This window comes from Chlorella variabilis (genome assembly GCF_000147415.1).
Source record: "Chlorella variabilis unplaced genomic scaffold CHLNCscaffold_28, whole genome shotgun sequence".
Taxonomy (NCBI): Eukaryota; Viridiplantae; Chlorophyta; class Trebouxiophyceae; order Chlorellales; family Chlorellaceae; genus Chlorella; species Chlorella variabilis.
In genome coordinates this window covers 343,828-357,578 of record NW_005435060.1, presented here as the reverse complement: position 1 = coordinate 357,578, position 13,751 = coordinate 343,828, and the positions used below count along the sequence as shown (strand labels likewise).

The 13,751-nt window shown below is 68.0% G+C and overlaps 2 protein-coding genes across 2 annotated transcripts in view; one reads left to right on the top strand and one right to left on the bottom strand.

The window, feature by feature from the left end:
- Positions 1-5,952, bottom strand: part of CHLNCDRAFT_140064 (hypothetical protein) — a gene marked incomplete at both ends in the record, with an annotated part of 7,589 nt that extends 1,637 nt beyond the window's left edge. Inside the window, 16 exons of the mRNA XM_005843613.1 lie at positions 18-40; positions 208-288; positions 449-546; positions 755-841; positions 1,050-1,137; positions 1,336-1,400; positions 1,569-1,729; positions 2,434-2,920; positions 3,145-3,215; positions 3,431-3,658; positions 3,828-4,377; positions 4,592-4,666; positions 4,759-4,836; positions 5,079-5,525; positions 5,629-5,691; positions 5,812-5,952. Of these exons, the coding sequence (XP_005843675.1) occupies positions 18-40; positions 208-288; positions 449-546; positions 755-841; positions 1,050-1,137; positions 1,336-1,400; positions 1,569-1,729; positions 2,434-2,920; positions 3,145-3,215; positions 3,431-3,658; positions 3,828-4,377; positions 4,592-4,666; positions 4,759-4,836; positions 5,079-5,525; positions 5,629-5,691; positions 5,812-5,952 (2,743 nt within the window). The remainder of the gene's footprint in view (positions 1-17; positions 41-207; positions 289-448; positions 547-754; positions 842-1,049; positions 1,138-1,335; positions 1,401-1,568; positions 1,730-2,433; positions 2,921-3,144; positions 3,216-3,430; positions 3,659-3,827; positions 4,378-4,591; positions 4,667-4,758; positions 4,837-5,078; positions 5,526-5,628; positions 5,692-5,811) is intronic.
- Positions 5,953-7,282: 1,330 nt separating this feature from the next.
- Positions 7,283-9,443, top strand: CHLNCDRAFT_9818 (hypothetical protein; the record flags this gene model as incomplete). The annotated part of the gene is made up of 7 exons (XM_005843671.1): positions 7,283-7,333; positions 7,531-7,644; positions 7,843-7,937; positions 8,196-8,339; positions 8,573-8,767; positions 8,990-9,076; positions 9,311-9,443. Coding segments are annotated over 7 exons (819 nt in total), but the record flags the coding sequence as incomplete, so codon positions are not given.
- Positions 9,444-13,751: the final 4,308 nt, after the last annotated feature.

Sequence of the window (13,751 nt, the reverse complement as noted above, 5' to 3'; positions counted from 1 at the left end):
CAGCAGCGGCTGGTCACGAGGGATGTACGTGATGCCCTGCCTGCAGCCAGACACAGGACAATGTGCCATGGTGGCGCTGTTGTTTTATCACGCATAGCACCTCCTGATGCAATGCAGGGGGCGGCTGAGCGGGCCGAACACGATGCTGCCTGTGGGAGGGGCGGGCCCAGGGGTCTGGCTGCGTGCGGAAGCGCAGGCCACACCCACCGGACCAGGTCTCGGGAGCGGTTGACGACCTGGCCCCACGCCTTGCGGGCATCCAGCCAGCGAGAATAGCTGGCGTTTGTCCTGCGCCAGCCAAGGGGGGCGTCCAGTGTGGCGAGCCAGCCAGTTTAGCGCAGCCGAGGTGCGCTGACGGTCAAGCGTGTGGGCGTGTGCCGGAGGAGGGAGGCAGCAGCTAGGAGGTGGTGGGCGCAGCGGGCGGCAGCCACCGAGGCAGGGGCCCCACCTGAAGACCAGGAGGAGGGAGAGGGCGAAGGAGGAGAGGGTGAAGGGCTCGTTGGCTCGTATCTGAAACGCATACGCCACCTCCGGCACCATGCCCGCCTGCAGGCATGCAACGCCATGCGGCAGGGAGCCATGCGGCAGGGAGCAAAGCAGCTCAGGGTATCGGTGGCAGGACTGGGAGGAAAGGGCGAGGTGGGACCGCGCGGCCCGCTGCGGCGCCTGCTCAGCTTCCCATGCCCAGGTACACGTGAAACGGCAGGCAAGCGGGCAGGCAGGCAGGGGACTGCCAGGCAGGCAGCCAGCACACCTCCGCCAGCGTGTGGTAGAGGGCCACCGAGGAGGTGAGGGCTGCCATGTAGAGCAGAGGCGCAGCCAGGCCACGCACCATGCGGCTCTGAAGGGAGTGGGGGGAGATGGTGGGCGGGGCGTGAGAGGATGGTCATGCACGCACAAGGGGCGTCGGCTGTGGCCTTGCCCCTACCAGATGGAGAGGCTGTCCACAACTTTGGCAGCAGTAGCAGCGGACAGGCAGGTGCGTGCATGTGCATCAGCAGACAGGCAGCGATGTGTTGTGATCAGCAGGCAGCGGCAGCGGCGCGCACCCTGTGGATGCCCAGCAGGTGGCGCAGGTAGCGCCGCGTGCTGCGGTGCGCCGCCCAGCGGTCAAAGTCAAACACCGTCCGAAAGTACCTGCGTGCAAGCAGGGAAGCGGAAAGGGATGGGAACAGCTGCAAGTGTGGTGCATCAAGCAGAGCCACAGGCTGTCCGCCACGGAGCGAACAAGGGACCAGCCGCGGGGCAAGGCAAAGGTCAGCCAGCCAGCTTCAACCACAGTTGTTGGGCTGGCCCTGTGGCCAGCAGGCTTGCCAGCATGCCAGCCCAGCCCACCTGCGCGACTCCTCCTTGTAAGGGTCCCTATCCAGCAGCAGCTCCTGTGAGTCGCAGCTGGTGCTCTGCAGGGGGCAGAGGCACGTGTCCGCATGGGTGGGGTGGAGGACCGGCGTGCCAGCCCAGGTGCGGAGGCCACAGGCAGGTGCAGGGTGGAGGCAGGCAAGGCAGGCTGGGTTGGAAAGTTCCCGTGGAGGCAGGCAGCCGTGGGGACCCACCCACCACCCACCCACCGCATCGTACACCCCTTCTGCCGCGTCTTCGTCGATGGATTCCTGGGCCAGCCGCGCCTTGCGCCTGGCGGCGGCGAGCTCGTCCCCGCTGCTGCGAGCATCGTCGCCGCTGCCGCTGCCGTTGCTGGCATTGAGCTCCTTCCCCCGCTCCTGCGCGCTGTCTGAGGCAGCGGACGCGAAGACCCGGGGTCGCTGCTGGCGGGTTGGGGCTGGGCAGGCACGGCCGACTCGAACCGCCGACAAGCGGCGAGGCCGCCACGGCAGCGGGGGAGCTGCCGCCGCCGCGCAGCGCCCTGGTGCGGCTGGCAAGCCAGCTGCCGCCACTGCGTGCATGCCGATTGGTCGCAGGCAGCCCGGGGTGATGTGCTGCCCGACTCGAAACGCGGCGGGACAGTCGGCTTCTGCAAGGCCTGTGAATGAGTGCGTGCAGTAGCGGGAAGCAGTGGCGTGGCAGTGCAACAAGCACCGATCGACCCGCCCAAAGGCATGTCGTGCCCGCCTCTGGGGGGCGACAGCTGACCGCTAGCTGGCCGCGGCTGCCGCCGCCCGAATGCCCAGAGATTACAAATGCAGTGCCAAAGGATGTGCAGGTGTACAATTGCAGTTCACAGAAGATAGATCGTCGCGCACAGCAGGCGGGCATGGATCTGGACGCTGCGGCACGGCAGCCTGCGCAGCACACCGAGCCGCCAGGTCCCGGGTGCACCTCCCGCTGCTGAATTCCTGGGGTGCCGCAGGCTGCGCAGGCAGCGTGCCGCGACCCAGACCTGCCGCAGCATTGGCTGCCGCACTGCTGCTCGGCCGCCGCAGGCTGCCGGGCCCAGCAGGTGCCACGGCAAAACACCCATGGGACTGCTGCACGCACTGGGGCTAGGTCTGCCGCCGCCGCCGCCGCCGCCGTTCCTGCTGCCTGTCGGGCCAGCAAAGGCGCTGCTGCCGGTGCTGCCTCGGCCAGCAGCAGCAGTACCACCTGCTCCGCCGCTCTGCTGCCCGCCCAAGCTGCCAGGCGCCGCGCCGCTGCCATGCCCGACGCCGCTACTGCTGCGCCCATGGCCCGCGCCTGGGCAGCCGCCGCCGCCGGCCCCGGCACCGGGGCCGCCGTTGCCGGGGCCGCCGTTGTCGTCGCCGGCGAAGGCGGTACCGGTGGTACCGCCGTGGCGGGAGTCGTAGCAGAAGGTGTGGAGGGCCAGGCCCTGGCGTGTGCGGTACGGGTGGTGCAGCTGCCCCATGCCCCGGAAGATCAGCACGGCGGCGTGGGCATCCAGTGCCGCATACTCCAGCTGCTGGGAGCTGAGCGGGCGCCGTCCCCAGTCGCTCACCTGCTGGCTCTTGTCCAGCGGCTTGCCCAGCACCTGCAGCCAGTAGGGCAGGGCAGGCAGGCAGGCAGGCAGACCAGGCATTACACAGCCAGGCAAGGGGAGCAAAGCAGCAGGAACGCGGTGCTTCCGTGTTGGGCCGTCGTGTGTCGCTGGAATGAAGCGCAGCGCAGGTTCTGCCAGCAGTGGTGTGGCCGCAACAACTAAACAGGGTGGTGTGTGCGTGTGCGTGTGTGTGGGGTGGGGGCTGACAGGCTCACCGACTGCGCCAGCACGCTCAGCGACACCTCCCCCACCCGCTTCTTGTAGCCCGCGGTGGAGCGCTTGCCCGCTGGAGGGAAGGTGGGTGGTGGGAGGGAGAGGGCAGGCGCCAGCAGCGAGCACATGGGAGGGGCATCCACCGAGAGCAATACAAAGGCTGGCACCGTAAACGGTTTGGAGGGGAATTGCATGGCAGAAGCTGGATGGGCTGGGCAGCCTGGCTGGGCAGCGGGCGGCAGCGCCGCGGCAGCACCCGTGGCAGCACCCGGCCAGCCCCGGACCCACTCTGCTCGATGTGGCAGGAGCGCCAGAGGGTTGACAGGTCCAGGCAGCCGCGGGCGAGGCTGAAGGCGGCCGGGTGGTGCCTCGCCAGCTTCCTGAAGTCAGAGGCGATGCCGCAGCCCAGCTTGTACACGCGGTCTGAAGACAGCACGGGCACGATGGCGGCAGCCAGCGCGTCGCCAGCCTCCCGCCCCGTCAGCGCCAGCAAGTCGACCAGCCACACCTCTGCGTCTGCAAGAGGGTTGGCTGGCACGGGGGGACCAACAGTCTGAGGCAGGCGCCAGCTGGAAAGAGCCGGCGCAGCCTGCAAGGTGCCAAACCAGCTTGCCAAACCAGCTTGACCGCGCCAAACCACCTTCACACGCCAGGGGAGGAGGCGGGGCTGTCCATCATACCGCACCTGTGCTGATCTGCAGGAGGCTTGGGGGGGAGCTGTTCTCGCCGTCTGGCTGCCACTCCAGGTCAAGGCCCAGCACAGGCAGCAGCTCCTCATCGCCGTGGGCGCCGGCGAAAGCTGCTGCTGCAGCAGCAGCAGCAGGGACGCCGTCCTGGCGGCCCCCTGGTGCCGCCGCCTGCCGCTGGTCCGCCTGCTGCTGCTGCTGCGGTGCTGCCGTTGCCACGCCGGCATCTGCTGTCGCGTCGGCGGGGCTGTGCGCCGCGCCGTGCCTGGTGGGCTGCCGCAGCAGCGCCTGCAGGCGGAGCGCCATGGCTGCCAGCCCGCCCGCGCACTGCACATAGTGCAGCGCCCCGGGCGGCAGCGGCATCTGCAGGTACCGCTCCCGCCGCGCCGCCTGCTCCTCCGCCAGCCGCTCTGGGTGTATCTGAAACTCCGCTTCCAGCCCAAACAGCTGCTGCTGCTGCCGCGCCAGGCTCAGCTCCCCAGCTGCCAGCATGCTGGTCAGCAGGCTGCGCTGCAGCTCGTCATCCTCGCCCACATACGTGGCGGCCACCTGCAGGTAGCGGAGCGGGATGTACCGCAGCATGAGCCGCTTCGGCCAGGCTCATGTGCCCGCTTCGGGCACGCTCATGCGCCGCTTCCGATGCCATGCACGCCAAGCAGCCGCGCCAGGACACCGCAGCCTGCGCCACGGCGCCTCCTGCAGCTGGGCTGACTGCAGCGGGGCGGAGCGTGCAGCACCACCGCTGATGGTGCTGGCTGCTCACCCCCCACAGCCCCTTGCCGACCATCTTCTCGAGCTGCTTGGTCTTGTGCAGGCGCTCCACGTTGGGGAACTCGAGCTGCAGGCAGGCAGGTGAGCAGGCCCGCGCTCGGGGAGGTTTGGGAGTTTTTTCTGGTGTCAGCAGCGGCTTAGGCAGCTGCCTGCCCGCACCTGCAGCCCAAAGTCCTTTACCGCGCTGTTGGCCACACGCAGCTGCCCGTACTGCAGGCAGCAGTCCACCAGCAACATCTGCGGGCAGGCAGGCAGGCGGGCAGGCGGGCAGGCGGACGGGCATGGGGACAAGGTGGCAGCAGCGGCTGTCGGGATGCGGGGTGCAAGCAGGCAGGAGGTCGCTCCACGGGAGGAGGCTGTTCCGCCACTCCTTCTTGCCAACCTGTTGGCCAGCCGAGCATGCAGGCCTCCACCATGTGAAACACACACACACACACAAACACGGGAGCACCCACCACCCACCCTGCCGCAGCACCCACCTGCACCTCCCGGCTGCCCAGCTCGCGCGCCAGCCGCAGCGCCACCTGGTCCTGGCTGGAAAGCACCAGGTCCTCCACAACCGCCTCGATATGGAAGTGGCGGCGCAGGCCTGGGAAATGCAGCAGCAGCGCCACGCCGCTCGCCGAGGTGGCGGCGGCGTCCAGTAGGGCGGAGATGGCATCCAAGGCTTGGGCCCGCTGTGCGGCAGACAGGTCGCGCTCGGTGAGGCCGAAGGTGGCGGCCAGCTTGGCCGCCAGGCGCGGCTGCGTGGCGCAGCAGCGCAGCAGCACGGCGGCGGCGCGGGCGCGCAGGGGCGAGGGAGCGGCAGGGGCCGGGGTGGCGACGGCGGGCGGCGCCGCCGCGGGCCTCCACCCCTCCACCTCGTTGACTGTGTCAAGGATGAGGTGGCAGATGGCGGGGCTGACGTCGGTATCGCGCAGGCCCTCCTGCACACCGGGGGGCAGCCCGAAGAGGGAACGACGTGTTGCCAAACCGTAGTGGCCCGCGGCGCCAAAGCGCCAGGTGCCCAGCCCAGCAATGCCGCAGCACCCGAAGGCTTGCCTCTATGCATGCCAGCACGAAATGGCCGGTGTCTTCTGCACTGGTGCTGGCCTGCAAGCATTGCGGCAGAGGGGTTGACTAGCATGAGGCGGCGGAGCGGGGAAGCATGGCGGGAGCGGCGGCGGCCACCCCTCCTTCCACGTCCAGGCGAGCGATCGTGCCTACACGCACCATCAGGTACCCCAGGTGCCTCCTGAGCAGAGGGAAGGCCGCCCGGCTGTCCCGCAGCGCCGAGGAGATGCTGGCTATGAAGACGGTGGCATCGTTTGACTGCAAGGCAGCACTGATGCGATCTTTACCGTCATCCTGCATTGTTGGAAAGGCTCCGGAATGGCAGGAGGGCCGCACCAAGGTGGGAACCGCCTGCCAGCTGGGTCCTTGCGATTTTGGTCACTGGCGGGAGAACATCTACCAGTGGAGCGCATTTCTACTGATTTGATGATAAGCAGAGCTGAAGCACACATCACTCGGAGCGCTGCAGCCACACGGGGCAGCAAACTGTGCGGCGTGCAGTGACGGCGGACGTCCACACACCCCTGCCGACCTTCGTTGAGAGCCGTCCAAATTGCTTGAAGATTCATCCTCGGCATTCATTGATATGGCAAGTTGGTGCCTCTGGGGCGCTGCCAGCCGGCCAACGCCACTGCTCTCAGGGCTTGGCTGCCGTTACAAGCTGTTTCAGCCGATCCACCTCTGCCCCCAGGACGGTGGCACGGCATCCCCAATGCCACTGTTGATCCAGCAGGTGAATGTATTGCTGACGCTCGGGTACTATCCTGCCCACTGGAGGGCGGCGCACTGAAGGCCAAGCGGTCAGACATGCATGGCTGGGCGCGGGGCGCCGCCTTGCAGCGTCGATCCAAGCGAGACACGCGATTACTTGCATGGCTTTCCAGAAGCCGACAGTTTGCAACAGAAACCGCGTCCATGCCTGCATGCTTCAACGCACGGCAGGTCCCGCCAACTGTGAGCCGAAATGCCGAGTCCGACTTCCGCGTTACCAACCGCCATTTCTGGATACAGAAGTAAGACTACATATTCTGGCTGTCGCCTGCAGCGCTCAATCGTGAGGAGGCACACCGCCGCCCGCACCTCCCCTCGAAAGCCCCGGCCCGCTCCCTAAACGTCTGAAACGAGCCCTGCATCATAATCGCCCGCCCGGGGGCTCCCCCTCTCGCGATGCCGTGTGGAACATATGTGGCCATCACAAGCAGCCCGCTGCTGCTGCCCTCCTCGCTGCGGGCGGCCCAGGCAGCTGGCTCGGAGCGGCTGAGGCGCGGCAGCAGCAAGCTGGCGGCGCGCCGGCCGGCGGCGGCGGCGGCGGCGCGGCCGCGCGCGGGCGTCGTCGACTACACGCCGCCGGGTCGCCTGGCAGATGCCCTGGCGCTCAGCCCGCAGCCGCCGCCACCGCGCCCGCGCCCGCAGCAGGAGGACACCTGGAGCCTGGAGGATGCCACCGGGGTGCTGGAGGTGGATGAAAACAAGGAGCAGGGGCGGAGGTAAGAGCGGCCCGGGCTGCCGCCGCTGCCTGCAAGCTGCCTGCAGCCCGCCAGCCACCTGCCTGCTGCATGAGCTGCGCTCGCGTGTGCATGCCTAAGGCTAGCTGCTGCCTGCCGCCTGCCGCAGGCACATGCGGGAGCTTTCCACCTTCACATTCCGGCGCTGGGCCTTCCATCGCTCCACCTCCCGCTACGTGAGCCCACCCCACCCCCGCCCGGCGCGCGTGCCGCCTCGCCAGCGGCCGGGCCCGCCCTGCCTGCCCTGGCGCGGCAAGCACATGCCCCGGCTGGCACCTTCCCACACGCCCCACCCCTCCTCCTGCCTGCCTCTGCTGGCTCACACACCTAACAGAAGTACCGTACCGTGCAATTCCCCCTGCCATGGATGCAGGTACGACACATGTCGGGAATCTTCCAGTCACGCATTGTGCGGGGCCTGGCCCAGCCGCTGCTCTCCTCCTGCGCCACAGCCACGATCGTCTGTGTGTATGAGCAGGCGCTGCAGGTGGCCGCGCCGCGCCGTGGTGCCGCCGCCGCTGCGCCGCCCGCTTCGCGCCGCCCCCGTGCCGCCGCCCCTGTGCTGCTGCGTTGCAAGGGCTGGGCTGGGTTAATCTCGCAGGCTGCAGGCTGGGGAGGGAGCCGCGCTCGTGTGGCCCTGGCTGACCAACGCCCCGCGCCACGGCCCCGACACTGTCGCCTGCAGGACGGGTGGCTGCCCAGCTTCCTACCCACCTTCATCATGCCGTCCCTGCCCTTTGACATCACAGCCTCCTCCCTAGGCCTGCTGCTCGTCTTCAGGTGCGGCAGGGCGGCGGCGGCGGCAGGGCGGCGGGGCTGGCAGCGGCATGCGCGTGGGAGGGGGCCGCGCTCACAGGATGAGCCGTCCCCTGCATGCGTACCGCCTCGCCCCGCCTCGGCTGCTCCTCTCCCTCGCATCCCTTGCGCTGTCTCGCCTGCCTGCCTGCCTGAGGTGCCATCCATCCCACCTGCCGCGCCTGCCTTGCCTGCCTGCCTGCCTGAGCTGCCATCCATCCCACCCACCCCGCCCGCCTGCAGGACCAACTCGTCGTACGACCGGTGGCAGCAGGCTGTGAGCGCGTGGGGAGACATCGAGACGCGCGCCCGCGACACGCTTCGCCAGCTGCTGGCCGCCGCCTCCCACTCCAGCGCGGGCCACGGCGGCGCGCGCCAGGCGGCACTGTCTGCGGCCTCCGCCGGCAGGTGCGCGCGCCGCCTGCCCGGCGCGCCCGCCACGCAGCCCGTTGCCTCCCTGCGCCCGGCTGGGCTGGCTGCGCCAGGCTGGCTGCGCTGGCTGGCCTCACACCTGCTCCCACTGCGCTGCGCGCCGGCCGCCTCCCAGCCCACGGCCATCTGCCCCGCCCACCCTCCCCTCTCGCCTCCCGACCCTCCTCTCGCTGCCGCTGCCTGCGCAGGTGGCTGGTCGCCTTCTCCCGCTCCCTCAAGGCCCAGCTGACGGAGGACTCGGATGTGCAGGCTGAGCTGAGGGAGGTGCTGACGGGACAGGAGCTGGCGCTGCTACTGGGCGCCCAGCACCGCCCCTCCTTTGCCCTGGCCGTGCTCAGCGAGCTGGCAGAGGCGGCGCCGCTGCGCGACGCGCAGCGAGTCAGGTGGGCACCAAAGGTACCAGGTTCCCTTCTTTTTTACCAACTTGTTTTAGGGTTGAGGTACTAGTGCTGCTGCCCCTGCCAGCCTGGCTCAGCATGTACCTCGCCAGCTGCCCAACCTGATTTTTGGCTGGAGGGGTGCGCGCATGCGCGGCGGCCTGCCCTGCATGCACAGCTCGACGCCCGCCTCGTGCGCCCGCTCCCCTCCCCTGGCCGCGCATGCAGGGTGGACGAGAACCTGAGCTGCTTCCAGGACGCCGCGGGGCGCTGCGAGCGCATCCTGCGCACCCCCATCCCGCTCTCATACACCCGGTGAGCCAGGCAGGGCCTGTGGGAGGGAGGTGGGCTGCGTGCCTGCCTGCCGGCGCGCCTGCCGGGCCACACCGCCTGGCTGCCCCTGCTCCAGCTCATGCGCACGCTCGCAGCCCCGCCCTGCGCACAGCCACCCCGCTGCATCCCCCTCCGCCGCCTCACCCACCTACTCGCCCATGCACCCGGGCATGTGCCAGCAACCCCCCCCCTGCCCCCCCCCCCCCCCGCCTGCAGCCACTCCTCTCGCTTCATGGTCATCTGGCTCTCCGCTCTGCCGCTGGGCCTCTGGTCCCAGTGCGGCTTTGGCACCATCCCGCTCACCGTGATATCTCCTTCCTGCTGCTGGGCATTGAGGAGATTGGGGGTGAGCCGAGCAAGCGGGGCGGCGGCGCGGGGCATGCCCTTCCTTCCCCCCTGTCCAGCTGTCCTGTCCCTATCCGCCTGTTTTTTGCTCGAGGTGTTCTGGCCCGGCGCCGATGCGGAGCGGGCCCCGGTCCTCCGCCCTGGCGCCCAGCCGGAGCCTGCCTCCCCGCTGCGCTCGAGCCAGAGCCGCGCCGGCCCGCCCGCCGATGCATGCAAACCTGCGCTCGCGCTGCCTCGCCTGCTGCTGCTGCGCAGTGGCGATTGAGGAGCCCTTCTCCATTCTCCCGCTGGACGACATGTGCCGCGAGCTGGAGTTTGGGCTGAGCGACATACTGGAGCAGTCGGGCAGCAGCAAGCGGGCGGCCAGGGAGGCGGCGGCGGCGGCCGCCGCGGCAGTGGCGGCGGGCCTCGACGGCGCCCGCGCCGCCGGCAGCGCCGCCGGCGGCGGCATCGGCGCCGCGGCGGCCGCCGCCTCGAGCTCCGGGGCGGCTGCCTCGGCGGCGGCAGAGGTGGAGGCCAGCAATGTGGCGCCCTTCCTGCCCGGCGCCCTGGGGCGGGGCCGCGGCAGCGAGGGCCCTCGGGAGCCCATGTCAGCAGCCAGCATCTTTCTGAGCTTCGACGAGGCAGACGCCTGAGGCGCGTGCCGAGAGCACGCCGGCGCCGCTCGCCATGAGAACGCCGTAGCGCGGTATGCCGCTGTGCACACCGCCTGTACCTTTTAGAGTAGACCGTTCCACCTTCCAGTGAAGAGCCGTATCTTGTCCTGTCCGTCTAGAGCAGTAGCCAGCTACCCGTGCCCCACCGTCTCCCTGCCCTTACCTTCTGCTCCCCACCCCTTGCCGCCCCCGCCCTGTGTCCTTGCGCCATTGCGACCCATCTGTTCTGGGCGCTGCGCCGTGCATGCAGCAGCGCGCGCCTCTTGCTTCTCCCCACGAATCGGCTTGTCTCATGTCAATTCGTGCCAGCCCCACGTGAGCAGGCCTGTGTGTGTGTGTGTGTGCCCTGCCTACCCCAACACCCGACACCCCATGTCCATATATAAACCGCGAATGTCACCATCGAGTGCATGTGTTGAATTTATGCCCATTTCATTGTTTATCGTCGCCGTCCGCTTTCATTGCAATTAGCTCAATTGTCATGTCTACACCCCAGCAAACTTGCAATTGGTCAAGTCTAAGCGACGCCACAGTATGCTCAGCATGCAAACCAGAAAGAAACTGAGCCCATGGCAGAAAAGAAAGAACCCGGCGCTGATCCGCTCATCCAGCATGCCAGCTCTACCAGAAGCGGCGCCAACCCACAGGCGCACGCCTGACCGCCACCTTGTCTGCACTTCCATGGCAGCTAGCGAGCAAGAGCGCTTCCCCAGGTCGGCACGGCGTGCCCCGGCAGCAACCCTGTCGAGCAAACCAGAGCTGGTTCAACACCAACCCGTCGACGACGTTTCCGTGACAGGGTTGCGGGACAGGGTCCTGTTTGGCTGCTCACTCATCATCCGGGGCCGGCCTGCATGTGTGCGTCTTACCGCTTTCCCATGCGCGGTGCCTTTTGCAGCAGTCATCATCCGCAAAGCAGGCCTTCCCATTGGGGAAGCACCTGCATCTCATGCCGGCCAGCGGGGGGGTAAAGGACGGAGCGTTGTGCCAGTGGCGAGGAGCGCTTGCATCAAGAGGCTGGCGGAGTAGCCCGGCACAACCGCCTCCGGCCTTTGCACCAGCATGCTTCAAGCCTTTGAGGCAGGCCAGGGCTGCACGGCCGTGCCCGCAGCAGCTCACCCAACTGCCGGGGCCGCCGGGGGTTGGGGCGGGCGCGGCACCAGCGCCTACACCGGCGGGCTGGGCGTGCGCGACGGCGGGCGGGGCCGCTTGTTGGGGGCCCGCAGCGGCGGCGGCGGCACCACTCCAAGCTGGAGCCGCACCACTCCGCCCTTGCCTCACACAGTGCCAACACGCTGACCCAGGGCCACTGCTCGGCGCTCCAGGGCTGCGGCTGCAGCAGCCGGGAGCTGCCCGCCAGCACCTGCAGCGTGGCGGTGCGGTTGGGCGGGATAACCAGGGCTTGGGGCAGGTTGCCGCTGGTGATCACCACACCCACCTGCAGCCAGAGGCACGGGCCGCAGGGGAGAGGCAAAGGTCAGCAGGGCATCCCATGAGGAGGGGGGCGGCTGGCATGGGAGCCGGCTGCCTTGCGCTGCCTGGGGCTGCAGCGTGGCGCAGCATGGCGCAGCACGGGCACGACAGCCACAGCAGGCGGGCGCAACGGCCAGGCAGATGGGAGGTCACGCCCGCGCCACGTCAGCAGCGGCGGCAGGTATCCCACCTTCTGGCCGGTGTCGCAGGGTGAAGGGATAGCAGCCCTGGGCGGCGGCCGGCCCGGAGGGAGCGCAGCCTGACGGCCTGCTCCGGCTCCCCGCGCTGCTTGCGCGTGGAGAAGAGGGACAGCGTGACCTTGTTGGCCGGGCTGGCCACCCCACTGGAAGCCCAGTCTGGGATGCACATGCCCCACACAGCTCTTACAAACGGCTGCACAACATTGGCAGGTCTGTCATTGTGAGGGCTTGGCCACCGTGCGCTGACACAGAATCTGGCGCTGCTTCTTGATCATGTAGCTGCTGAGGAGGTGAGCGCCAGCTGCCGCTGCGGCACCACCCAGCATGACAACTCTGGCCAACACTGGCAGCGCCAGCGGCATGCTGAAAAATGCGAGCAGCGGCAGGGCTACTGCAACGATCCAAAACAGTTTAAGGGCCACGTTGAACTGTATCTCACTTCTAACTCTCTGCACCTCGAGATCCTCGAGCGCCTCGGGCGTCACCTCGATGGGGGGGTACCGGCTGGCCGTGCGCAGCTTTGAGAAGGCAGCCATGACATCATCAGAGGAGGTGAAGCCATCATAGAAGTACCTGCCTGCAGCTTACAGGAAGGGCGGGGACGCGTGTGCATGAGCTGCCAACCAGATCTGGAATCTAGATTAGCACTTGTTCATGTCGTTCAATGCATACGTTGCTGTCAGGTCAGCAATGTTAACATGTTGGCTCGTTACGCTGGAGATGTTGATTTGGTGTTGTATCAACACAACAACTCACCGGGTACAGTCAGCACGTCTTCGCCGAACAGCACTGGGTCTGAGCTGCTGGGGGCCGGCGCCGGCTCCGAGGGTCCCGGGGCGCCGCTGGACGCCTGCATCTGCGGCAAAGGCAGAGGCGAGCAAGGCAATTGCATTTGGTGCCTTCACGGCTTCAACCCGTGGGTGGTGCCAGAGGCCGCAACGCCTCGCGGCCAGGAGCCCACCTGACGACTCAGCGGTGGGCTGGTCTGCTGCGGTGTGCGCAGGCGCCGGCGCTGGGCGCCGTGCCGCCAGCATGCTGCCCGCCACCCGCTCGAGGCCGCTGCGCCGCTCCTGCCCACCATCTGCATCCGTTCCACAGCCAGGGCTATTTAGGGTTTAGGGTCCCTAAATCGGGAACGCCTAATAGAATCGCCAAGGCTTCGGCACAGGCCTCCCCGGGACCCATTCACTACTAGTGGGGGGTACTGCACTTGGCGCGTCGGGCAGATCAAATAATGGTCTAAAGCTAGACGTTAAAACCGGGAAGTGAAGCTTGTGGAGGCTCTTCCCCACCTTTACCTTTTTTAGGCCCGTCGGGGCTGTGGCATACGCCTGTGGGTCTGGAGCAGTGAATGGGTGGCTGTGGTGCGCAGCTCAGGCGACTCGCTGAATGAAATGAAACGGCGGCAGGAAGTCCTGTGAGGTAAAGGTAAAAGGTAAAGGTGTGAGGGCAGTCCTAGGCTGCTGGCAAAAATGCCGCCCCACTATGGACTGCCTGTACAATTCTTGGACTGCTGCCACGCCCTCCCTCCATTGCCATTCGGCTGATCGAACCATTCAACTGCATCGAACAGAGGCCAGCCGTGCAGGCATGTGTCAAGCAGGCAGCAAGCAGCACCGCATCCCTTCCACAGGGCCCGGCTGCGGCAGCCATGTGACAACAGGACCCATCTGCCGCCCCTTCTGCCACCTGACGTCACACTGCCACTCAAGGGAGCGCCCACTCGTTACGCGGCAGTAGCTGGAATGTACATGGGGAAGAGAATAATGGAGTACCTAAGTTCGGTATCGGAGTCCCGCCAGGCAGCAGTTGGGCGGGTGCAAGCACCGGTCGGGCAGCGCGGCGGCGGCTGGTGGGTCGTGAGGCTGAGCAGTGGGTTTGAGTTCGTAAAGGCATGGGGAGCAGGGCGGCGGCGGCAAGAGCCGCCGCCGCCTGGGTGCCGGCACCGGGCTGCCAGCGCGACCGGCCTGCCCCGGGGGTGGC